At 59.5% G+C, this 25,274-nt stretch overlaps 1 protein-coding gene across 1 annotated transcript; it reads right to left on the bottom strand.

The window, feature by feature from the left end:
* Positions 1 to 1,043: 1,043 nt before the first annotated feature.
* Positions 1,044 to 21,686, bottom strand: RNF167 (ring finger protein 167). Its single transcript, XM_053259517.1, has 10 exons — positions 21,510 to 21,686; positions 11,523 to 11,671; positions 10,855 to 10,935; positions 10,625 to 10,747; positions 10,173 to 10,260; positions 9,929 to 10,019; positions 9,198 to 9,303; positions 7,799 to 7,892; positions 3,520 to 3,600; positions 1,044 to 2,824 (listed from the first exon to the last, which is right to left on the bottom strand). The coding sequence occupies exons 2-10, from the start codon at positions 11,619 to 11,621 to the stop codon at positions 2,445 to 2,447; spliced, it is 1,143 nt and encodes a 380-aa protein (XP_053115492.1). The 5' UTR covers positions 11,622 to 11,671; positions 21,510 to 21,686; the 3' UTR covers positions 1,044 to 2,444.
* Positions 21,687 to 25,274: the final 3,588 nt, after the last annotated feature.

The following is a 25,274-nucleotide window of genomic DNA, read 5'->3' as shown; positions in this document are numbered from 1 at the left end:
GATGCCAGCATGGCGAATGAACAGGGTCAAGGAAGCCATAAAAGGCAAGAGCGCTTCCTCCAGGAAGTGGCCGGTCTGTCAGTTGAGAGTGTGCAAACGCAGGCCGGAAGTGAGCACAGAGGTGACTCCGAGTACAAAGGTGGCTGCTGAACACCTTTCCAGGTCCCACAAGCAGGCCCCTGCCCTGCAGACCAGGGACCCTGCCCATTCGCTGACAAGGGAGGCAGAGAAGCCCAAGGCCCTTCTGCTAGCTGGCTGCATGGATGGAGGACAGAAGCAGAGCTCCACGCCTGGGCTGGCTGGTTCCAGGGAGGGAGCTTGGAAACAAGTCAAAAGGGGGGGCCCCAGCGCGTGGTGGACCGGACCTCCAGCCTTCTCCAGCCCAAGGCCACTGTGGCTAGGGAGTGGAGACCCCCCCCATTCAGCCCCATCTGGGGGGCCCAGGCTGCAGGCCTCTCTTCCAGTGCGCACCCAAAACCGACAGAGCAGCTGGGACTCCAGAGCACCCCCCCACCCCCACCCCCTACGCGGTCTTGTAGCATGCCAATGTGAGATTACTGGTTGTCTATCAAAAGTACAGAGGAAGCCGGCTGCATCCCAGAGGGCAGAAGGGTCGGCCGCATTCTTGAAAAGGGACCCCGGACAGGACGAGCCAGGTAGATGGAGGTCTGAGCCGGAGCAAGTGGCAGCAGGCTTCAGTGCCCCACCCAAGGCTCCTGAGCAAGCGCAGCAGTCACGGGAGGGGAGGGAGGAAGGGTCCTCCTTTCATGGATGGACAACTGCTTGCAGAGCTGGGAGCGGAGGGGGGGGAGCTGCATGGGGGCAAAGCAGCCCAAGTTCACACACAGAGTGACAGGAGGAGGGGGCTGCTCTGCTGGGGACCAACCGGGAGGGAGGTAACCCTACCGGGCAGCCCAGGGCATCCGGCTGGCCCCTGTGCAGAGAAGGGAGAGATGGGTCCAGACAGGCTTAGGCCCCCCCCCCCACCATTCACCCCAAACTGGCCCCGCCTTTTCATGAAGGAAAGAGTGACACGGAGGATGTCCAACCAGCTCCCTTTTAATCATCAGGTGCCCCACAGGGCTACAGCAGCAGCAGCAGCAGCGCCCCTCGTCCCAGCCCTTCGCCCCCCCCACGCGGTCAAACTGCTGCTTTGCAAAGATCTGTACAGTTAAAAAACAAAAGTAAAAGGTCAGTAAAAATGCTCCCAGGTCAGGCGGCGGCAGCGAGAGACAGCAGCGCGGGGGGGGGGGAGCACAGGAGCCAAGCCAGTCTTGGTCCCACGGAGGGGGGGCAGGCAAGAGGACAAGGCGCCCCTTTTGCTGAGGCACTCACATGCCGCTCCCCCCCCCACAAAGCAGCCCCTTCCCCACAGCCAGTCAGCCAATGCCCAGGGTGAGGAAGGGGCCCTTGGGCTGCGGGCTGGGAGGGAGGCAGATCCTCGTCCTCAGCTGGAGCGGAGCCTGCCCCCCCCCGAGCCAACCCCCCCCCTCCTAGCATGGGGCGGGTGGGAAGAGTGTGGCCCCTCCCCAAGAGAGAGCCAGTGCGAGCAGGAGTTAGTGTTAAGAGGGCCGCGCTGGGAGCAGAACCGCCACCTCCAAGCGGGGTGTGTGTGTGGGGTGGGGGTGGGGGCTGGCAAGAGCAGGGGGGCAGTGGGAGGAGAGGGGTCCTCCTTGGCACAGGGGGGCTGGCAGAAAAGGGCACCGTGGCAAGAGGGAGGCAGGCAGGGCATGGGGCCGAAGAGCAGGCTGCCCAAAACACTGGGACGCGGGGTGGGGGTGGGTGCAGAGAGCCGCTGCCCTCCTCCTGGCCAAGCCCCCCCCCCGGGCCAGAGCCCCTCTCCTTTACTGGCTGAACAGGCCTTCCTCCGGGGCAGACGCTCCCCCCCGACCCCCGCCAAAAAGGCCTCCTCTGCAGCCCCAGCCCCCTCCCCTCTCTGTGCCTGCCCCCCCCCCAACCACCCAGCTTGGAAAGGGAGCAAGTGCGGGGGGGGGCTCTCTGGCACCTCCAAGGTGGAGTCCAGCCCCCTTACTAAGGGCAGGCAGGCAGGTGGGGGGGGCAGCAGGAGCTCACAAGAGCAAGGAGCCCTACCCAAAGAGTGGGGGGGCCCTGCTAAGCCCCCCCGCTCCCCCAGCCACAGGAATGCAGGCAGCTTGTGCTTCGCTCATCACTGTTTATAGCAGCTGCCCAAGGAAGGAGAATCTGTCTTGCATCAAGAGATGCTGGCGGCGGGGGGGGGGGATGCTGAGCTCTGCCCCCCTGCCCTTGGCCCCCCATGCCCAGGGTCCTTGAAGCCCGGCCCCTGGCGTCCTGCCTCTGCCCCAGCTGGACCCCCTCGCAGACCCCCCGCCCTGGTGAAGGCAGACTGGAAGCTCCGTGGGAAGAAGAGAGATGGCCCCCCCTCCTGCAGGGGGGCACGGCAGGGGCGGGGGGGCAGGGCAGTGCTAGACCAGCAGCGGCCTCCGAGGACAGTCGGCGGGGGGCGCTCCCTCCTCGTGGTCCGTGCCCCGCTGGTCGCCTTCGGCCCCCAGGCCGTGAGGGCCGGAGGGGGGTGAGTGGGCCATGCTGCCAAAGGAGGGGCCCAGCTGGGCCGTGGGCGAGGGGCGCAGCAGCGGGGTGCGCTCCGAATCGCGCGGCTCCTCCTCCTCCTCCTCCTGGCGCCCCTCCCCTCCCTCCTCGTCCCTGGGGGGCGCGGCGTGGCGGTCGGCCCCCTCCTCGCCCTCCGAGTCGGAGTCCTCGGGCGAGTGGATGACGCGCTGCTTGCAGACTGGGCAGGTCTTCTTCGTCTGGGTCAGCCAGGGGTCCACACACCTGCAGTGATAGGCTGGCCGGGGCGAGGAAGAGGAGGCGTGCTGAGAGGCTGGAACCCCACCAGCACATCCGCCGCCCCCCCAGCCCCCCCATTAACGCCACAAGACTGAGCAATGCCCCTCTCTCTCTCCGGCCCCACACGCGACCGGCAGGCTCCCCAGTTAGCCGTACAGCTCTACCTGACTGATGGCCAGCCTGCAAGCAGCGCAGCTCTCCTTAGCGCTCGGGCGGGAGGCAGCGAGGGAGGGAGAAGAGCAAACCGAGCCCAGGGAAGCAGAGGCAGCTGGGCCCGGCCGGCAGCATCCCCATTGCAAGGAGGGGAGACAGAGGCCAGCCGGGAGCAAGAGGAGAATTCCCGCCCGCCTACCTGCCTGCTGCAGGGGCTCACCTTTCACCTCACCGCCCCCCCCCGAGCCCTGGCTGCAGGGCCCCCAACGCAGTGGCCAGCCGCCTGCCCCACCCTGCAGCTGGACTCCGCCAGGCCTGCAAGGAGAAGGCAGGACCAGCAGCCCTTTCGGCCCCACCGGGAGACGGCCCAGGGCCCCACACAGCCCGGGCACTCGGCCCAAGCCTGACAGGCCGGTCTTTGGCCAGGCGGACACGGCTGGGCCTGCTGCTGGCCACAGCCCTTGGCCGGGCAACCAGTCTGCCCGCATTGCTGGCCAATTAAGAATGAGGGGGGCCTGCCCCCCGCCCCCGGCTCCTCACCATGCGCGCAAGGCAGGATCCGCAGCCGGTCGCCGTCCTCGTACTCCTCCAGGCAGATGGCGCAGACGTCGTACTCATCCCCTGGGGCAGAAGACGGACAGGCCTCAGAGCCCCCACGCCGGCGCCGTCCCCTGTGGGGGCCCTCCCTGCTCCCCCAGGGCCCCCCAGGGCCCCCGACCCAAACCGCCCTTCACGGCACTGGCCAGGGGCCTTGCTCAGAGAGGGGGAGCGCGCCAGTCTTGCGGCAGCCAGCACAACCCCTCTGCTAAGCAGGGTCTGCCCTGGTTTGCCTTTGAATGGGAGACAACACATGTGAGCACCGCGGGGCCGCCCTGGGAAGAGCGCCTGCCGGCTGGCCTGCGGAAGATCCCGAGTGCCCTCCGTGGCGGCAACTCCCGATCGGGCCGAGAGAGACGCCTGCCTGCCACCTGGGAGAGGCGGGGTGGCCCACTCTGCCGGCACTGACATCAGGGGGGGCTTGGGATTAATTCGTGCTGATTAACAGGATGGTTCCATGTCACAAGGCTGGGAGGGAGGGAGGGAGGAGCAAGACTCTGACCCCCCCGCCCCCCCTTGCAGGACAGGAATGACGGCACATACCGCCCCTGCTCACTGGGCCAAGAGGCACCTTTTCCAAGGGGCGATTCTCTTGATTGAGCAGCGGGAGAGCAGCTGCCCTCTCCACCCCCAGCACAGCATCCCTCCAGTGGCTGGTGCTGGTGACTATCTTGTGTTTCTTTTTAGGTTGTGCGCCCTTTGGGGATAAGGAGCCATCTTATTTATTTCTTATTTCTCTGTGTAAACCACCCTGAGCCATTTTTGGAGGGCAGTATAGAAATTGCATGAATTTGCAACCTTGCAGGGTTGTTGTTGCCAAGCGTTCTCACAGCGGAAAGCACTGGAAGGTGCTCAGCACCAGCCTCTCTGCATCCTCCCCTGCAGCACCCAGCGGCAGCAGGCGGGAGCTGCCCCACTCACGGGCTTCTTGGGGCTAGCCGGCCGGCCGGCCACCTTTGGAGACCAGGAGCGTTGGATCAGGCAGGCGCTGCTGCCCCAAGCAGAGAACCAGCAGAGTCCCTGCCCGGAAGGGCTTACAATAGACACCGGGGGCAGCCAGGGCTGGGACTTGGCCAAGGACTGCTGGATGCAGCAGCAGAGTGGGAAGCAAGAGGGGCGAGGAGGGGCTGGGGCGGAAGGGGGGCCGGGGCAGACCCCCCCCCCCCCGCAGCTGCCTCCCTGGCCTCTGGCACACGGGTCCAGGGCCTGGGCTCAGCCAGCTTCCGGCCGCTCAGCTGCAGGCCTCCTCCCGGCAGCAGCAGCAGCAGCGAAAACAGGAAGGCTCTCTCGCTGCCGCCGCCGCTGCTGCTGCCGCCGGGGCCGGCCGGGAAGGGAAGCGGCGGCGGCCGAGGGGCTGCTGCGCCACTGCCGACAGGCGCTCCTCCGCACAGCCTTATAAGGCAAAGGGTGCTGCTCAGCCTGGCCCAGGCTGGCCGCTTCCTGCCCAGTCTTAGTCAGCGCGGCCGCGAGGAGGAGGAGGAGGAGGAGGAGGAGGCTGGCCCAGAAAGGGAGGGGGAGCCACTGAGGCACGCCTCCCCCTGCCCCACAGGGGCCCCCTCCCCGAGCATGAAGGAGGAGAGGCTTCTCCAGCAGAGCACCAGCACAGCACACAGCCAGCGGGCGCAGAATCTGGCCACGGGGTCTGAAACCGGGCATGTTTCTGGCCCTCATGAGGCACCCAAGGGCCACACACACACACACACACACACACACACACTGGCCAAGGGGTTTTCAGTGGGAAGCCCCCGTCAGACAGGCAGGAGGATCCAGCCCCCCCGCCCCCCCCCCCGCAGCTGCTCTGTGGCAGCCCTGAAGATGCACAGCGCTGGGGAGGGGAGCGGGGAGGAAGGAGCCGGCTCTGTGGCGGATGCGGCGAGAGTTTCTCACCGTGCGCACAACTCGCTTTGCATGCAGAACTTCCCGGCTCTGGGCCCAGCAACTTCCACGGCGTAGCAGGCCTGAGAGAGGGAGCTGGCCCCTGCCCCACCCCCCGACCCCTTGCAGCACCCAGGCGTGGCTTGTGAGGAGCGACAGCGCTGTCTGCCCCCGGGGGTGTGTGTGTGTGCACAGAACTTGCTTGCACCCCTGCTCTCTCCTTCATGGGGCGGTGGGCTGAAGGGGGTCCTAACCTTTCCAAGAGCAGCGGTGCCTTGCAACTGGAGGGGGTGGCAACCCTCCCCACCGCGGGAGGCGGGGCAAAGCATGCACCAGAGAGGCAGGCGCCAAGGATCCTGCACTCCTTGTTGGGGGAGGCCCCTGGGTGGATGCTGGGGAGGGAAGAGAGGAGGGGAGGGAGACCAGGAAGCCGGGTCCTCTGCCATGAATGAGGAGGGACCTAGCAGCGGCCACTAGTCGGGAGAGAGGAATGGAGCCTCCAGGTCCAGGGGTAGCCTACCTCCCCGAGGGAGCCGTGGGGTGCTCCTGCCCTCTTGTGCTGCTCGGAGGCAGGCGGCCTCTAAATCCCAGGGGCAGGGGGGCAGCGGCAGGAGAGGGGGCCTGCCAGCCTGCCGGGCCTCCGCTGGCCCCTGTGGCGAGCAGGAGGACGGCCTGGGCGAGAGCTTCCGCCAGACCCAGCTGGGCTGCTCTTCTGCCCTTCCGCGAGGGCTCGACGCCCCTGGGGAGGACGGGCAGCTCAGCAGCTGGGAACCCCGAGCCCCGAGCCTTGAGAGCTGCGGAGGCCAAGCCCCGGGCAGGGCCGTGGCCGTGGCCGTGGGGGGAGCCCGAGGCTGGGCTGGATGGCCTCGGGGTCTCATCCAGCAGCGGTGCTGCGGCCCCTCCTCCTGAGCTGGTTGGGGAGGCCCGCAATCACGACCCCCACACAAACAAGGGCCGGGATCTCGCCCCCGGATCGCCGGAGGAGCAACGCGCCTGGGAAAGGCGGCCGCTGCCCCAGCCGGCCCGTGGCTCTCGCACTCGGTGCCTCCTGGGAACGGGAGAGGCTGGCTCTGCCCCGCCTCTGCAATGCGACCCTCAAGAGGGCGGGCTCACTTCCCAGGGGCCAGGCGCAAACCTCCACCATCCCGCTCCCAGCCCCAAATAATGGCGGTGGTGGTGGTGGTGGGGGTAATAAGCCTATTGCCAGTGCCCACAGCTGTGGCCCAGAGAGGAGGCAGGGGAAGACCCCGCCCCAAAAGGGATCCAGGGGGTGAGGGGGGGCCTCCTCCTCTCTGCCCCAGACCCTGCATTTCCAGCCAATGCCTGGACGCCCCCCCCCCCCCCCCGGTCTGCTCTGGTGCTCAGCAGGCTGCCTCTCTTGGGAGGCTCCCAGCCCGGCTACTTTGAAATGCTGCAACAGCAGCTAGTGGAGGAGGAGGAGGAGGAGGAGGAGGAGAGCAGCCCTTCCTCTTCCTCCCAGCGGGGGGGGGGGACCTCCTTCGTGGCTGGCATCAAGGCCTGGCCAGGAGGCTCCCCCCCCACTCCGGAAAGGGAAGGAGGAAGCCAGGCGGGGGGGCGGGGGGCAGGCATTGGGTCCAAGTGGGGTGCAAAGGCACCCTCTGCTGGGGAAAGCGGGCACTGCAGGGCCTCCGAGGCAAGGGCCGCAGCTCCCGAGAGCAGGATGCCTGGAGAAACCCATCCCTCTGCCGCAAACGTGTGTGGTGTGTGTGTCCCCCCCCCCCCCGCTCAGAAAGCAAGTCTTCACCTGCCACCCTCTAGGCCCTTCCAAGCCCCCTCTCTGCTGCGGCCCAGGCTCCCCCCGGGGCACCGAAGGGATGGCTGCAGCCTTCCCTTTCTGCGCAGAATGAGCCCTCTTGCTGAAATGCCCCCCGCCCCCCGAGGACTAGGCTAAGGCCCCTCCGCCTCTGCGTGCAGGCGAGGAGGAAACGCGATGGGGCTCCCTGCCCCAATTCGGAGCGCAGGGCCTCCCAGCCACCCGCACGGGGAAGGAGGGGGCCACGGGAGGCCTCCAGTTCCCCCGGCCTTTGCGCCATGTCCTCCTCCGAAGTGGCCTGAAGTTGCTTTCGTCGCAGGGGGGCCGTGTGGCTCCTCTCCCCACCCAGGGCTGCCCACTCTTGGGCCTGTGAGTTTGGTTGCCCGACAGCTCCCACCAGCCACAGGCCACGGGACGTGCGTGTGGGGCGGCATACAAAGGTGTGGAACACAGAAATGCAACCAGGAGTGGCCGGGAGGGTGGGGGCTGCAGCCCACCACCACCACCACCACCACCATGTCTGGGGACCCAGGGGTGGGGAGGCCTGGCTGGACAGGAGCAGGGGCCGCCTACCTTTCTTGTACTTGTGCAGGGGGATCTTCCTCAGCTGCTCCTTGGAGAGCCGGTCCCGCCTCATCCGCTTCCGGTGCTGAACGCAGCGCACAATCTGTGGGGCCGGGGGAGGCAGAGGGGCGCTCAGCAGCCGGCTGGGGCAGCGTCTCCTCCGGGACCAGCTCACCCAAGACTCACCCAGGCCAGGCGCCCCCCTCCTCCCTGTCCGGGGTCGGCCTGTTTTGCAATGCCGCCAAGTCAAGCAGCGCCAGCGTCACAAGCCATGCTGCCCAGAGGAGGCCAAGATTGCCTCTGTGCCCCCCCCCATGACTGCACGGGGTGTGCTGACATCAGGTGTGAAACAGACCCCAGGACACACGCCCCCCCCCTTAGACTCGGATGGCAAGAGACTCCAAGAGCTCCCTTCCTGCTGCTTGGCCAAAGGCGGAGGGAGGGGGACCCCCCCTACATGCTCACAAGGGCCCTGCTGCTGGGCCAACCCAAGGTGGATACCACCCCCCCCACCCGTGCCGATCAAGCTTTCTGCTTCCTGCCGGGGCCAACCAGACGCCCCCACCGGAAGCCCACCCTGCTTTTGCTTGTCCCCTAGCTGCTAGTCGGAGGCACGCTGCCCCCCCCCCGGAGGCTTCATGCAGCTGTGGGGCCTCCTCCTCCTCCTCACATGCTTCTAACCCCTTTCAAAGCCAAGCCCACTCCTCATGGTGCACTGCCTGAGGGACCACTCCTGGCCCCGAATCTTGTGCCTGTCTGTTGCACTGGAGAACCTTCTCTTGGGGTACCAAGCATGGCTTGTCCCCTGAGCTAAGCAGGGTCCGCCCTGGTTGCATTGGAATGGGAGAACCCTCAGGGGATAAAGGAGCCGCTCTGGGAAGAGCAGAAGGTTCCCGGTTCCCTCCCTGGCAGCAGCATCTCCAAGAGAGGGCTGGGAGAGACTCCTGCCTGCAGCCTGGGAGAAGCCGCTGCTGCCAGTCTGGGAAGACAACACGGAGCTAGATGGACCAAGGGTCCGACTCGGTATATGGCAGCTCCCTCTGTTCCCATGAGAGGGGCAGAAAAGGCTCTCTCTTCCTCCACAGCACAGATAATTGCATCAGTATCTGCCAGGCAAGGGTCCCCTTCCAGGCCGCCTGAGCACAAAGTGTGCCAGTGACAGACTCAGGCTTGCAACTCCACGCACCACACAAGGCCTTTTCCCGACACCGAAAAGCCCCTCGGCTTCTCCTCCGAGCCCCGATCTCCCGGGCTGCTCTTTTCCCAGCCCTCTGGAGTCCGTTTCTGAGCAGGGGCTGTCGGGGGCCCCCAGAAAGCCCGCCTCCGGCTTCCACCCGGACCCCGCTCCGCCAGAGACCCAGGACCGCCCTCCCTCCCGCCGCCAGCGGCTCAGGCTGGGGCCACTTACCAGAATGGTGCACATCACGGCCATGACGATGCCCACCACCCCCGTGAAAGGGATGAGGTAATAGCCCAGGGGGAAGATGTAGTCAGGAATCAGGAGCACACGGCCTCTGAGGAGGGGGAGGAGAGCAGGCTCAGGCCGGGCGCCCGGAGGAGACCTCCGTGCCCAGGGCTCCCCTCGCGACGTCCCCATTTCCCTCCGAGGGAGCCGTTCCCCACACTTCCCCCCGAGAGAGCGGGAGGCCGCTCTGCCTCCAGCTTCCAGAGCAGGGCTCCGTGCCCAAGGGGGAGAGGAGCTGGGGACCAGGGCCCCGTGCCAGCCTCAGCCACCCTTCCGGGCATGAGAAGACCAAGCAGGCCCTCGGGGGGGGGGGGGAGCGGGACTCGCCGGGCCCTCTTGGTGGCGCCCCCCCCCCAGTCCCCGGGCTCTTCTTGGGCAGACCTGGGGAGTCGGGCCTGCCGGCAACCTCCGCACCCTGCTGCCCACACACCAAGCCAGCCAGGCGTCCCAGCCGCCTACACGCTCAGCCTGCCCCGCCCCGCCCCGCCCCGGGACAGGCCAAACGGCTCAAGGGCTCTCCTGAAACCCCAGTTCAGACGGGGGGGGGGGGGGCTTGTCTTCCAAGGGAGGGGCGGGCGCTTGGCAGGCTGCGTTGTCACCCTGGGGTGGAGCTCAAACACAGAGCCGCCCCCTCCCCTCCCCTCCCCGCTGCCGCCGCCCCTCGCGGTCCCTACCCCTTCTCGTAGGTGTAGAGCATGCGCAGGTAGGCAGCTGCTGTTTCCCCAGTGAAGACGGACGGGATGGTGATGCTTTTGTGGAGCGTCTCTGGAGCAGAGGGGGCGGGGGTCAGCTGGAAGGCATTGCCCAGACCGGCATCGGGAAGGGGGGCGGGTTGCTTCGGAGGTCCCCAGAGGAGGGCAGGAGAAAAGCTCTGCCACCACCTCCCCCCCCGCCCCCCCCGGCAGTAAATCCACTCACCGTCATCCCAAACCATGTTGAGCAGCTTGTCTGAGCCCACGTTGTGCACCAGGACTGCCAGGTACCCAGCCTGCTGGGCATGGTACACCTGAGGGAGGGATGAGGGCGGGGTAGCAGGGCACCCGACACACCCACATACTGTGCCCCCAAACTCGGGGCGCCCCACACATGCTCGTGAGCCCACATGCCCTGGGGAGGGGCCAACCCCATTCGCATGCAGGAACCTTCCAGTGGGCTGGGAAAGGACCCTCGCTCTGCACGAGTCACTGCCCGTCTGTCGGGGGGGGGGGCGGTCCTGGCCTGGCCCCCAGCCTGCCCCCCCCCGTGCCTTTGTGGGGAGGAGGGAAGACTCCCAGCGATAGCTGTGGCAGGGCCCCAAGACAGGGCCCTCGGAGGGCAGGAGGGGGTCCCCCAGTAGCGGGGCTTGGCCACCACCCAGCCCGGGGGCCCACCTTGACGTCGAAGCTGCAGTTGTATCTCTGGACGAGGGCGATGAAGAGGCTGCTGTTGGCCGGCGCCGGGGGAGGCTCAATGGCCTGGCAGGCGTTGGCTGGCCTGGCTTCGACCAGGAAGCCCTGCAGGGTTGGGGGAGGCAGCAGCCTCAGCCGGAGTCCCCTGGCCCCCACAGGCACAAGAGTCTCCCCCCCCCACCCGCCCCGCCCCCAGCTTTCCAGATACCCACCAGGAGTCCATCGCGGGGCAGCGGGTTGCCAAAGAGGGCCGGCAAGTCAGCAAACTCCATGCTGGAGTTGTGGTCCGACATCTAGGGGGGGGGGGGGCGGGAGAGGAGAGGAGAGTGAGGCCTGCGGGGACGGTGCATGCCTGGCCCTCGCTGGCCTCCGCCCAGGGCTGGAGCTTCCTCCGCCTCGCGTGGCTCTCTTCAGCCGCCTAAAGCAGGGATGCTCCACGTTGGGTCCCCAGATGTTCCTGGACTTCACTCCCAGAATCCCCAACCAAAGGCCACTGGGGCTGGGGATTGTGGGAGTTGAAGTCCAATAACAGCTGGAGCCCCAACGCTGAGAATCCCTGGCCTCAAGAGCCCACACATCCTCCTTGCCCCAGAGACACCTTTGGGGCTGGTGCTCTGTGGCTCCCCCCCCGACCCCCCTGCCCCAGTTCCTGCAAGGAGTCGCAAGCAGCTCTCTAGGGTTTTTTACGTGCGTAGAGAGGAAGGGGTCTGTGTGTCTGGGGTGGGGCTGGGCATCTCTCATGCCTCCCCCTTAGTTGTCTTCCCCCCACCGAACTAAAAAGCCCCCCGTGGTTGGGCCTGTCCACGGCATGCCGGACAAGCGCGATACCCCTGTGGATCTCTGCCTTGCACGAGGGCCCACTTGTGAAGCTTCCACTCACAGCATGGATGTAGCCCTCGGTTGCAGCCAGGAGCTCCAGGAAGAAATACACCAACAGGGCCCGGGCCCCCGTGGCGGGCAGAGGGTGCCGAGGTGGCATCACGGCGGCTGGCACGGGCGCTGGCAGGCAGGCAGGCAGGCAGGCGGCTCCTGCATCCAAGACAGAAGAGAACAAATTACAGCCGGGGTGGGAGATACAAAGCACCCCCAAGCACACATGGCCCAGCCCTGGCAGCCTCTGAGCACACGCAGAGTGCCCCTCCTCCCCTGCCCCTCTCACCACAGGCAGTCTCCACATTCCCGGGATCATGGGGTGTGTCTCCCTGGCTAAACCGGCAGGACTGCCCCCACCCACCCCCACCCCCCAAGAAGTGTTATCCTGAAAGGAGCCTCAGACGCTCATGGGTCCGGCTCATCCCGCTTCTCCCCACCGTGGCCCATCCAGGGGCCCACACAGGAAAGCCCACAAGCAAGGCTGGAAGGCAACAGGACCCGCCTCTGACATCATTCCCCACTGTCAGCTATTCAAAGATAGAGTGCCCCTATAGATGGAAGCTCCATTCTTGGCTGTCAGGGTTCAGAGCTGCTGAGAATCTTGTCCACCAGGAGTGTATCCAACCCTGGAGAAAGGGTGTAAGAGCAGTCTGGCTTCTGGGCCAGGTCACCTTGAATCCAGCATCTGCTTCCCACCGCGGCTTCCAGGAAGCCCACAGACAGCACACTCCCCCCTTGTAGGTCTACAGCATTTGATCCTTAGAGGTATATTAGGGAGGAGAGCTGGTCTTGTGGCAGCAAGCATGACTTGTCCCCATAGCTAAGCAGGGTCCGCCCTGGTTGCATATGAATGGGAGACTAGAAGTGTGAGCAGCACTGCAAGAGATTCCCCTCAGGGGATGGAGCCGCTCTGGGAAAAGCAGTAGGTTCCAAGTTCCCTCCCTGGCTGCAGCATCTCCAAGAGAGAGCTGAGAGAGATTCCTGCCTGCCACCTGGGAGAAGCCGCTGCCAGTCTGTAAAGACAATTCTGAGCTAGATAGACCAATGCTCTGACTCAGTATTTGGCAGCTTCCTATGTTCCTATATTGCTGTGGGCCATGGAGGTTCCATACTGCCACAGACACCTCCTCCATCTCCATTAACTTCTCAAATCCCTTTTAAAAGCTGTCTAAGCCAGTGGCCAACGCCGCCTTCTTGTGGCAGCAAGATCCACAAGTATATTCAATTGTTAATAATAAATCATTATAAATAGGTATACCCCACCTTTCTGTTGTTAATAATTACCCTAGACAGCTTACAGAAATTTGCGAACACAAACAAACCAGTAAAACAGTGTGTAAAAAAAAAGAGAGAGACAGCAACTTAATAAGTCATTAGTGTTAGAATTCTTAGCGCCACTGGAACCTTTTCTGGCCATGAGAGGCATAAGGAGTCATGTTAATAGGTCTCTCTTGGTCAGTTAGAGTCATTTGTGTTTTTTTTAACTCAACCTACTGTCTCCAGATAATCTTTTCATTCATTCATTCATTCGATTTCGATACCGCCCTTCCAAAAATGGCTCAGGGTGGTTTACACAAAGAAATAAGAAACAAATAAGATGGAACCTTGTCCCTGAAGGGCTCACAATCTAAAAAGAAACATAAGATAGACACCAGCAACAGCCACTGGAGGGATGCTGTGCTGGGGGTGGTCAGGGCCAGTTACTCTCCCCCTGCTAAATAAACAGAATCACCGCGATAGGCTGAATGTCTTTACCACCAGAGCACACTCTGCTGTATGAGGATTTTAATGTTTCCTCAAAGATAGAGACAGGACAGAGGACTGAGAAGTTACAAGTTCCAGATTTTGAACTGTGGTCTTTCAAAATGGTGATGCTCCTAAAAAGCCACAGAACCAGCAAGGTCTTACCCACAGAGCACCCTGTCAGAGAAGGAAGACAAGCTTGGGGCAGTGCAGATGATAAAGCCACTGGGATAATTTGTCTGAGAGACTCTATATTGGTGTATTGAAGAAATAAACAACATGCAAAGGACGTACAGTATGGGAGACTCTGTAGAACTTGTATGAAAGGAAGTCAGCTGTCTCCAAAGTGCATCAGGTTATAAAGATGTGTAATTAAAAAACTAAAGGAGCGAGAGGATCTAACTAAGCATGTAAATGACATTCTGGAGACTTCACAACAGTTGCAAGCACAGGGAGTAATTTTGCCTAATACAGTTCAGACTGGATTCTGATTGAACAGTCAGATTCTAACTGACTGAACCGTCTTCCTGAGTATTTTGAGCCGACTGTAAATGTATTGGAAGCCAAAGATGATTTGAGTTTGGAGTTTGTAATAAACAGTTCGGAAGATTTAATTTGCACAGAGGCAGTGGGCAGCAACTAAAGTCAAGTGAAGAAAATGCTTTTTTTTAAATCATCAAAAGAACAAAAAGTGTTTTGTCTGTGGGAGTCCCTGACATATGATGGCTCAAGGTCCTCAGAACAAAGGATTGCAAAAGGACCAACAGAGTCACACTTCCTCTGTCAATTCCCAATTGGAGATCATCCATCAGACCGACCTAGGCAGTCTCCACCCCATAGCCTGCCCGAAAACCAGTTTGAAATGGGTCTAGATAATCAGTTTCCTCCAAGATCTCCTGGAGTTGAGAGGCCACCACCCTCTCAATTACCTTGCCCAGCCATGGGAGGTTGGAAACAGGCCTATAATTGCTCAACTCTGAGGGATCTAACGTAGGCTTCTCTAGAAGAGGTCTAATGATCCCCTCCTTAAGACAAGGAAGAATCCTGCCCTCCCTCAGAGAAGCATTTATGATTTCCACCAGGCTGTCTGTCTACAACAGCCTCCCTGCTAGATCGAACTAGCCATGTTGGACAAGGGTCAAGAGAACAAGTGGTAGGCCTCACCGCTCCAAGCAGCTTGTCTACATCCTCAGGAGTCACAAACTGAAACCGATCCAGTCGAATCACATAAGAGGAGTTGTTGGGCACCTCCAGTTCAGACATCAAATTAACTGTGGAGTCTCCATCTAGGTTGACCTGAATCCGAGAGATTTTATCTGCGAAAAATTCTTTAAACACATTGCAGCGGGTAACTGATGACTCCAAATTCTGGTTCAAGGGAGGGGGAGCAGATACTAGTCCCCTCACAACCCTGAACAACTCCGCTGGATGTGAACCCGCAGAGGCAATATGGGCAGAAAAGAACCACCTCTTTGCCGCACGTATCGCCTGAGCATAGATCTTTAGATGTGCTCCATGTCGCAGTGTGTCGGATTCGAGTCGAGTCTTTCTCCACTTGCACTCCAGTCACCTACCTTGCCGCTTCAGCCCCTGTAGATCTTCCATATACCAAGCGGCCAATTTTGAAGCGGGTCGGCTTCAAACTTTATTTGGCATAGAAGAATGGGAAAGAAACTCCAATGCAATACTTCAGCTGGAGAAGGAGGCTCTAGCCAGAGGCCTAAATATAAGTCACTGTAATGTAGAGTCCAAGTGTACATGCTGTGTAAGGGTGGAGGGAACTAAACCCACCTTTCCTCAATGCCGAGAAAGAGAGACACAGCAAGCTCTTGAGTGGATACACAGTGATATTTGAGGGACTATGCAGATCAGTTCATCGGGGGAAACAAGTACTTGTTAACTTCCATAGATGATTATTCAAGATATACATTTACTTATTTGATTTGTGAAAAGAACCAAATATTTCAAAGATTGAAGGAGTATGTTGCAAGAGTATGCAATATGTTTTGAAGGAAGCCTCAAAATTTTGAGATTAGACAATGGAGGGGAATATACAGGAAATGATAAAACTGAATATCTGGAAAAGGAGGACACTGAACATCAAATGACAATGCCATATACTCCAGAAAAAAAAACGGTATTGCAGAAAGAAAGAACTGGCATTTAACAGAAATGGCCAGGTGTATGCTGCTGGATGCAGGACTACACAGTACGTTTTGGGGAGAGGCAATTAATTATTATTAATTCGATTTCTATACCGCCCTTCCAAAAATGGTTCAGGGCAGTTTAAACAGAAAAATAACAAACAAATAAGATGGATCCCTGTCCCCAAAGGGCTCACAATCTAAAAAGAAACGTAAGATAGATACCAGCAACAGTCACTGGAGGTCCTATGCTGGGGGTGGATAGGACCAGTTACTCTCCCCCTGCTAAATAAAGAGAATCACCACATTAAAAGGTGCCTCTTTGCCAAGTTAGCAGGGGTGACTGCTAACATTACAGATTATGACAGCTACTTATTTACAAAACAGACTATCAACTAAAGTTATAAAAACACCATTTGAATTGTGGGATGGAAAGAAGCCTAATATGGAGCATATTAGAGTTTTTGGCTCTAAAGTATATGCCTACGTGCCAAAGTCTAAAAGAAGCAAATTCAACTGCAGGTGTGAGGAAGGGATATTAACTGGCTATGCACCAGGATGTAAAGGGTACAGAATACTTGATATTGACACAGAATCTGTAAAAATGTGTAATGGGGTATATTTTGATGAAAAAGAAAAAGCCAACTGCTGATGAAGCACCGGCTATTAAACTGGACATTCAGATGCAAAAGCAAAAAAGATCTGTGCTTTACAGATGACAACAAAGTCAGCACTCTAATGGAAGCCAACTGCTTGAAGCAAGATGCACTCAGCAAGCTTCTTCAACGGGCCATACAGGAAAGCAATTGGAAAACTTCTGTATACTGGTACAGTAACAAAACCAGACACTGCTGAAGCTGTGGGAACTTTAAGCCGGAACACGAGTACACCCACCAAAAATGTCTGGACTGCAGTTGAAAGACTGGGTTGGTACCTCAAAGGTACAGCTCATCTAAAACTTAAATTGCCAGCAAGTTATAACCCTAACCCTGTTCTTTTATGGAGGTGGGACAGTTAGCTTTTGCAGCTGAAAGCAAAACACTGCCGCCCTTTCTTCTGCAGAAGCAGAGTGCGTGCTGGCCACTGAGGCTGTCCAGGAGCTGGCATGCTTACACAAATTGTTGCAAGACTTTGGAGCCGATGATCCCAAACCAACTGAATTGTTTGTGGACAATCAAAGTTGTATTTCACTTTCACAAGTGGAGAAGACAAAATCCAGAACAAGTCATATGGAGACAAAACACCACTATGTACACAAGAGGGCCTCATGGAGTCGAAGAGATCATTTCCTTGCCAAGAGATCACTTCCTTGCATTGCGAGAGATGGTGGGAGTTGCAGATCGGTGCTCGGCCGACAAGGAGGAGTGTTAGAAGTGAGCATGTCTAAAGCATGGCTCTTAGCCCCGCTGGAACCTCTTCTGGCCACTAGAGGCATGAGGAGGCATGTTAATAGGTCTCTCTTGGTCAGTTAGAGTCAGTCAGAATTGTGCAGTGCTTGTTGAAGGCTAGTGCCCGTTTGGGTACGTTGCTCTATGTCTCTCAGTATGTGATGTTTCGTTTCTTAATAAATATTGGTTTCTGAACTCAACCTACTGTCTCCACGACCTTTTCACTAGAAATCCCAGCAGCAGTTGAAGCGGGGGCACCTTCTGAACACAGAGCGCTGGCTGCTCCCTGCCCACGAAGCGCAGGCCGGAGACAGCTTCCTGGTCCACGTGCTTGAGTCCACCACGATGTCGTTTGCAGATATCCCATCAGGTGTGCTTTTGGCACCTCCCCTTTCCAGCCACGCAGGCCAGTAAAGTCTTGCCTGAACCAGCCCGTTATTGACGCCTCAGGGCAAAATGGCGCCTCTGGAATTGGGATGGGAGGGATCGGGAGCAATCACTCCAGAGTCAGTCCACACACAGCACAAGGGTGAGATCGGGGGTACGCGGGCCCAGACTCTCTGGAAGGAGAAGCCGAGTCAACACATGATGTGCAATGCACCTCGAGCAGTATACTGTACCCACGTGGACTTTCAAAATTAAAACACAGCACAGCACGCAAAACCACGTACAGCTGCAGAGACGCCTGTACGGCAGGGCAACGGACTCTCCCGAGGGGGTTAGAGAGGTGCCCAAACAGTGACTGGCAAGATTGTGGCAGACTGAGCCCAGATCCCAATGGGACCTCTGGAGGGCCCTGCTGGGGTGGGGGCTGGTTAGAACAGGAGTGAGACCCGACTGGATTCCCCTCCACAGTTTAGAGCACAAGAAGCGCCCCAGACCGTCTCCCGAGGCGAGCTTCGTCTCTGGACGCCCAAGGCAACACGCAGCATAAGGCAAGTCATATGACCGTCCCTGTGCTGATCTTTGATTGTTATCAACTGAACTGAAGATATGACGGTCTGGTCTGGCCGGCTGGCCCAGAGGATGGGGCTTGGCCAGCCGCTGCCTCTTTTCAAAGGAGAGGGCAAGCACACCGGGCCAAAGCCTGGACACATCCCGCCATGCCTGAGCTCCAGTGAACTGAACCCTGAAGCAGGCGCGTCTCAGACAGGATCATCCGTGGGGGCAGTGGGGTGGCGGCGTGCGGGCAAGAGAAGATCACAGCAGCCCAGCTGTCGGCATTCACACCCCAAATGCTCCAGGAGGATCAGCCAGAAGGCCTGGCTGGAAATGCCCAGGAAGGTGGCGGTGCCAACTCTGGGGGGGAGAATTCCTGAACCCTGCCGATGTGGGCAGCAACGTAGCCAGCAGCAGAGAGTCTTGTGGCATGGGGTGTTGTGGGACTTCAGGAGAGGTGGAAAGAGCGGGGCAGAGAATGGAGGAAGAGGTGCAGAAGAGGGCAGCCGAGATGATCAGGGCCTTGGAGCACCTTCCTTAGGAGGCAAGGCTACAGCATCGGGGGCTCCTTCGTTTGGAAAAGAGGCGACTGAGGGGAGACATGAGCGGGGTGTATAAAATCAGGCATGGAGTGGAGAAGGTGGGCAGAGAGAAATTCTTCTCCCTCTCTCACAACACTAGAACCGGGGGCCATCCCACTAAACTGGTGTCCAGGAAATTGGGACAAACCTGTCCTCCATGAATCTGTCTAAGCCCCTTTTAAAGCCACCATCACATCCTGGCAGATAATTCCATAGATTAAGTATGCGCTGTGTGGAAACGTGCTTCCTCCTGTTGGTCCTAAATCTCCTGACCTTCAGTTTCACAGGATGGCCCCTGGTTCTAGTGTTATGGGAGAGGGAGAAAATTGTCTCTCTGCCCACCCTCTCCAGTCCATGCATTCTTTTATAGACCTCGATCATGTCTCCCCTCAGTTGCCTCTTTTCCAAACTAAAAAGCCCCAGATGCTGTAGCCTAGCCTCAAAATGAAGGTGATCCGGGCCCCTGATCATCTTGGCTGCCCTCTTCTGCACCTTCTCCAGTTCTACAATGTCCTTCTTAAGACATGCAATACTCCAAATGTGGCCACATCATACATTTGTATAAGGGCATTATAGTATTAGCATTTTTATTTTCAACCCCCTTCCTAATAATCCCAGGCATGGAATTTACCTTTTTTCACAGCTGCCACACACTGAGCTGTCCATCATGATCCCAAGATCTCTCTCCTGGTCAGTCACTCACAGCTCAGACCCCACCAGTGTATATGTGGGGGGGGGGGTTTGCCCCAGTGTGCATCACTTTACACTGTTTACAGTTTGGAGAGATCCTTTTGGAGCTCCTCAGAATCTGTTGTGGATTTCACTACCTGAAAGAGTTTGGTGTCATCTGCAAATTTGACCACTTCGCTGCTCACCTCAACTTCTAGATCATTTATGAACAAGCTAAAGAGCACTGGTCCCAGTACCGATCCCTGGGGGACCCCACTTCCTACCTACCTCCATTGGGAAAACTGTCCACTTAGTTTCCTACTCTCTGTTTCCTGTCCTTCAACCAGTTACTGATCCAGTTACTGATCCATGAACCTGTCCCCTTATCCCATGACTGCTAAGTTTACGCAAGAGCCTTTGGTGGGGAACTTGGTCAAAAGCCGTTTGGAAGCCCAAGTATACTATGTCAACTGGATCACCTTCATCCACATGCCTGTTGTTGACCCTCTCAGAGAACTCCACAAGGTTAGTGAGGCAAGACCGGCCCTTGCAGGAGCCAGGCTGGTTCTCCTCCAGCAAGAACGGCTCTTCTATGTGTTTAAGAGTTTTGTCCTTAAGCATGCTTCCCATCAATTTACCCGGCACAGAAGTTAAGCTAACTAGCTTGTAATTTACATTCTGTGAATGCTGGAACTGGTCCGCCACCAGCCCGCACTTCTGGCGGGGAGCACTGGCGGGGTTTAGAGGAGTCGCTACCGAAGCCGATAAGGTGCCCTCTCATCACTGCCGCCCACCCCCACCCCCCCCCCGGCTGCCCTTAGAATCCTTTTAAAGGCAGGGTTCCCCTTTTGCTTGTAAAGGGCAATCCTCCCCTCGAACCGGGTCAGTCAGACAGAACAGACCGCTGCCTGGACTGGTGGTTCGGTTCAAAATTGAACCGAACCACCAGACCTGGTTGGAAGCCTCAGACACATTCATGGATTACAGGTCTACCAACGGCCAGTAGTCTGGTGGCTGTGGGCCCCATCCAGCCTCAGAGGCAGGATGCCTCTTAATACTAGTTGCAGGGGAGCAACAGCAGGAGAGAGGGCCTGACCTCAGCTCCTCCGTGTGGGCTTCCCAGCGGCATCTGGTGGGCCACTGTGGGAAAGAGGGTGCTGGACTAGATAGGCCTTGGGCTTGATCTGGCAGGGCTGTTCTTATGTTCTAACCCTCGAGGAATTCCCATGCACTTCCGTCAGCATGCCTCAGCAGTGCACCCGACTGAAATCAGCGCATGTTCTTCCCCTGTCCCTGTTGTCTCCTTTGGGTCTGTTTTCCAGACTGTAAGCCCCTCCAGGCAGGGACCTATCCTCTTGTGTGTTGTAGAAGGGCCACTCAGCTTGATGGCACCATATTTATAAACAGAGGATCTCCTGTACTGTTTAGAAACAGAGGAAACTGCCATATACTGAGTCAGACGATCGGTCCATCTAGCTCACTGTTGTCTACCCAGACGGGCACCAGCTTCTCCAAGGTGGCAGGCAGGAGTCTCTCCCAGCCCTGTCTTGGAGATGCTGCCAGGGAGGGAACCTGGAACCTAGATGCTCCTCCCAGAGCGGCTCCATCCCATGAAGGGAAGATCTTCCAGTGCTGCTCACACATCAAGTGCCCCATTCATATGCAACCAGGGCGGGCCCTGCTTAGCTAAGGGGGCAAGTGCTGCTGGCCGCCCCAAGACCAGCTCTCCTCTCTTATTAACAGCAGGGGAGCAGGCTGGCTCAGCCCACAGCATCAGAAGGAAATCCCTGCCCCACATTCCCACAGGCTGTCTACTCGCTCCCACACGCAAGTGGGATTGTCAAAAAGTGGCATACAAAACAAACCGGTTGACCGGATTGACTCTCCAAGACTGATGGCCAATGCCCGCCCCCCGCCTGCCCCAGTGGCACCAGAGAAGGTGTGGGGCGCAGAAGCCCCTCTGAGTGTGGGCCAGTGTGGCTTGTCAGAGGAATTCCCAGACGTTGTTGCCTACAGCTCCCATCTTCCCCTGCCAAAGGCCACTGCAGCTGGGGATTGTGGGAGTTGTAGTCCACACACCCCCTGGGAATCCCTCTTACAGGGAGCACTGGTTTGGGCTGGGCCGGGGATTCTGGGGGGCATGGCACTGGGTCGCGACCCACACCCCCTGCCCCCTTCAGGCAGGACACCCCAGCCTCAGGGGTCAGGCCGGGCCCTGTCCAGCAGCCCCCTCCTCTGCTAAGGGCAGCAGCACACCCCGCAGCCTGACCCCAGACCCAAAGGACACGAGGGAGGCCCCCTGGCTGCCCCCTCCTTGGGTGGGGCCGGGGGTCTCTCTGCGCCCCCCCCGCCCCTCCCCTGGGCTTCCCCTCTGCCCCCCCCCCCGCGCAGCCGGCCCTCTGAGGAAGCCCCCTGGGGGAGGGGGCGAGGCGAGCACCTCCTGCCCCAGGGAGACCCCCCGCACCGTATCCCCCTCCCCTTCCAGGGGACCCAGGCGTCCTGGGTGGGGCGGAGGTGTGTCCCCACTCACCTTCCTTCGCGGGGGGCGGCTCGGGCCCGGCGCGGGGGGGCCCCGATCCCGGCTGCGTCTCCTCTCGGCGGGGGGCGGGGGGGTCGCAGTGCACAGCTGGCCGCCTCCCTCCCTCCTCCCTCCCTCCTTCGGGCTGGCTTCTGTTTACAGCCCCCTTCCCTGCAACATGGCCGGGAAATCTCGCGAGAGGGAGGGAGGAGGGAGGGAGGCCGCGGCTCCTCCCTCCCCCTCCCTCCCCTCCCCCCCGGACGCCTGGGTCTTCCCCAGGGAGGGAGGGAGGGAGGCGCCTGCCCCCCACTGCCCCCCGCCCCGCTCTGTCTGGTGTCGGGGAGGAAGGAGGAGACCCCTCCCGGGAGCCGCTGGAGGAGGAAGGAAGCCCGGTGGTGGTGGCGCCCCAGAGAGGCGGGCTGGCGGGCCCCTTGGTGGAGCAAGGGGGGTCTCCCCCCAGAGGGGCAGGAGCCACCCCACCCACCCCCGAGAAGGCGCAAAGGAAGGCCTCTGCCCCAAGCGGCTCTCTCCCCCGCTGGCTGCCCCCACCTGGCCTACGGGCCCCCTCCCAAGAAGACGGTGGGAGAGGACTGCGGGGGGGGCGGGGGGGCAGCTGAGCCCCGTCAAGGGGCCGCTTCACAGTTCCGCCCCCCCGCCCCGGCTGCCCCCCTCCCCCCTGCTGGGCGGCCCCCCAGTGCCCGAGCTGCAGCTGGCCGGGGTTCCCTGCCCCGCGGAGAAGCGCGTCGGATCCGGAGAAGTCGGGCGAGGAGAGGGCTGTCGCTGGCCACAGGAGTCCGGGCCCGGTGCGAGGGCGGCGGGGCTGCCGGGTTTTTAATAAGCACTTCTTGCCTTTTTAAAAAGGGGGGGGAGATCTGAAGGGAAAGTGGTGCCTTGGAGCTGGTGGGGGCTCCTGGCCGCGGCAGAGCCCCGTGGTTGCCTTTGGCAGAATACAGGAGGGGGTTGCCGTTGTGCCTTTCAGCCCCTTCCCGTATTGCTGCTGCCCGATGGAGGTGTTGCCCATCATCTGGGAACCAAGCCCCCCCCCCCACCAATAGTCTGGGAAACAGACCAGCAGGGATTCGAACTGGCAACCTCTTGCTCCCTAGGCAAGTTCCTTCCCTGCTGCACCCTGAAGTGGTCTCCTGCCCAATTAATCAGCAGCGCCTTCTTAGTCAAAGAAAAGTCTTGGTAATTGGTTAGCAGAGGGCGGCAGCCCGCCTGGGATTCTGGGCCCCTCCTTGGTGGCCCAGCGGATGCCCTCCTTCCTTCCCCATTCCTGGTCGCCTCTGTGGGGAGGACAGCTCCTTGGTGTGTGGGGGCTGCTTTTTGTCCTCCTGTGGCACAGAAAGGGCCTCAGTGGGGCTTCCCAGCACCTGCTGCATCTGTGGCGCAGCTGATCCCTCCCCCAGGCATGCGGAGGGCGGAAGCCTCGACTCAGGGACATTGCTGGAATACCTGGAGGGCCAGAGTGGGGGGGGGGGAGGAGGAGGAGGCCGAGGCCTGGTCCTCCAGCCTGCATGTTTAGGCTGCTGCGTGTCCTGGGAGAGGCAGCCAGGAGGAGTGCCGGGCAGGTGGGGGCAACCCGCCTTGTGCACTGCAGCAGTGGGGCTGCAGGCGGGCGGGCGGGCAGGCAGGCAGGAAGCAGGTGGTTTCTCCACCCATCCGAGGTGAGAGAGACGCAGCCGCTGTCACGAGGGCAAATTCCATGCTAGGGGGCATTTCTTTCTTTCTTTCTTTCTTTCTTTCTTTCTTTCTTTCTTTCTTTCTTTTATATACTGCCTAGTATAGAAATCTCTAGGCAGTGTACAGAATTAAAACATAAGACAAAACATTTAAAATCCATACAAAGATACAGATCATAATCAATAAAAACACACATTTAAATTTAAAATCTAGGAACGGGGCTGTAGATAAAACCGCCGATCTAATGATATCCCCATATACATTTGTGGAGTGATCACACCTGCAGTACCGCGTACCATTCTAGTACCTCAAGAAGTATATTGTGGGGCTAGAAAGGGTGCAGAAAAGGCCAAACCAAGTGATCAGGGGGCTGGAGCGACTCCCTTGCAAGGAAAGGCTAGAACACTGGGGAGGGAGACATGAGGGGTGTGTGTAACATTCTGCACGGTGTGGACCAAGTGGCTGAAAAGAGGTTTCCCCTCCCTCTCGTAATATTAGAAGAACCCGGCGGGGGGGGGGCATCCATTGATGGAAGTGAAATACTGCAAGATTCAGGACAGACAAAAGGAAGAACTCCTTTACATCAGATGTCGTTACACTGTGGAATTCACTGCCACAAGATATGGTGATGACCACCAGTCCAGGTGGTTTTGAAAGGGAATGAGACAAATCCGTGCGGAGGACAGGGCTGCCAGTGGTTACGAGACTGGAGAGCAGCATACTTCTGTCTATGGATCAGAGGGGGCATGGTGGTGCCCCTGAGCATCGGGTGCTGGTAGGGAGCACCCAGGGGAGGGGCGGGTTTCCTCTTCCCCCCACTTGTGGGCCTCCCAGATGCACTTGGTTGGCTGCTGCATGAGTCAGGATGCTGGACTGGATGGGTCCTTGGCCTGACAAGCTCCCTTTCTCCTTGTTTCCCCCCACATAGTGTATACAGCATTGGGACACAGGAAGCTGCCATATACTGAGTCAGACCCTTGGTCCATCCAGCTCAGTACACAGACTGGCAGGTGCTCTTCCCAGAGTGGCTCCATCCCTTGAGGGGAATATCCTACAGTGCTTGCACATCAAGTCTCCCATTCAGATGCAAGCAGGGCGGACCCTGCTTAGCTAAGGGGACGAGTCATGCCCTCCTGTAGATCTTGGCCTGCAACTCCCATAATCCCTGGCTACTGGCCACTGTGGCTGGGGATTATGGGAGTTGTAGTCCAAAAACAGCTGGGGGGGGTTCTAAGTTGAGCAGGCCTGGTGCATAGGATGTCCTTTTGCTGCACGTGCATGTGGACGGACAGCCAGCCAGGATGCTTTACTAACGATAATCCAAACTAATCACCCTAGTTATGATGGCACCATTCACATGCAGGTGCTTTCCGAAGTACAAGATCCCTGCCCCGAGGTGCTTGCAATGAGCCTACAATTCCCTGCAGGACAGAAGAGGAATGTGGGGACAGCAGGCCTTGATTTCAGTCACATCTGCTTAGTCACAGGAGGACGAGGGGGGGCCACTCAGGGCTGGAGGTGGGCAGAGGCCTTTAGGGATGTGTGGGTGAGGATGTTGCCTGCGGTGCATGGGGAAGAGACTTCCCAGAGTTGACATTCCTCACCGGGGCCATAAGAACCTAAGAAGAGCCCTGCTGGATCAGGCCCCCCAAGGAAGCCCATCTAGTCCAGCGTCCTGTTTCCCACAGTGGCCCACCAGGTGCCGCTGGAAGCCACAGGCAGGAGTTGAGAGGGGCAGGCCCCCTCTCCTGCTGTTGCTCCCCTGCAACTCTGAGGCTGGAGCTGGCCTTTAGCCCTCCAACTAGTAGCCGTTGATAGGCCTCTCCTCCATGGAGTTATGCAGACCCCTCTTCAAGCCATCCAGGTGGTTGGCCATGAACTCATGAGATAGCCGTAGGCAAGTCGCTCCTTCCCAGCCTCAGCTGCAGGAGGGGGATAGCAATGCCACCCACCTTGCAGAGCGGTCCTGAGGGTCACGTCCAGAAGGTGATGCATGTGAAGAAGCTCTTTGCACACCCTCTGTGTGGTGTCCTGTGCACGAGAGGGGCAGGCTGGGTTCGAAAGGGAGAGAGAACAGAAGGGTGAGGCTGAAGG

Source organism: Hemicordylus capensis, chromosome 6, assembly GCF_027244095.1.
Source record: "Hemicordylus capensis ecotype Gifberg chromosome 6, rHemCap1.1.pri, whole genome shotgun sequence".
Taxonomy (NCBI): domain Eukaryota; kingdom Metazoa; phylum Chordata; class Lepidosauria; order Squamata; family Cordylidae; genus Hemicordylus; species Hemicordylus capensis.
The sequence above is the reverse complement of the archived record's forward strand: the minus strand, read 5'-3'. Positions and strand labels throughout refer to the sequence as shown.

Excerpts from the sequence above, each read along its gene's own strand:
- RNF167 (XM_053259517.1), bottom strand. The coding sequence starts at position 11,621 with ATGCCACCTCGGCACCCTCTGCCCGCCACGGGGGCCCGGGCCCTGTTG. Across the intron at positions 10,261-10,624 it reads ACTGCAGCTTCGACGTCAAG|GTGTACCATGCCCAGCAGGC; the intron begins GTGGGCCCCCGG and ends TCCCTCCCTCAG. Across the intron at positions 10,020-10,172 it reads CAACATGGTTTGGGATGACG|AGACGCTCCACAAAAGCATC; the intron begins GTGAGTGGATTT and ends CCTCTGCTCCAG.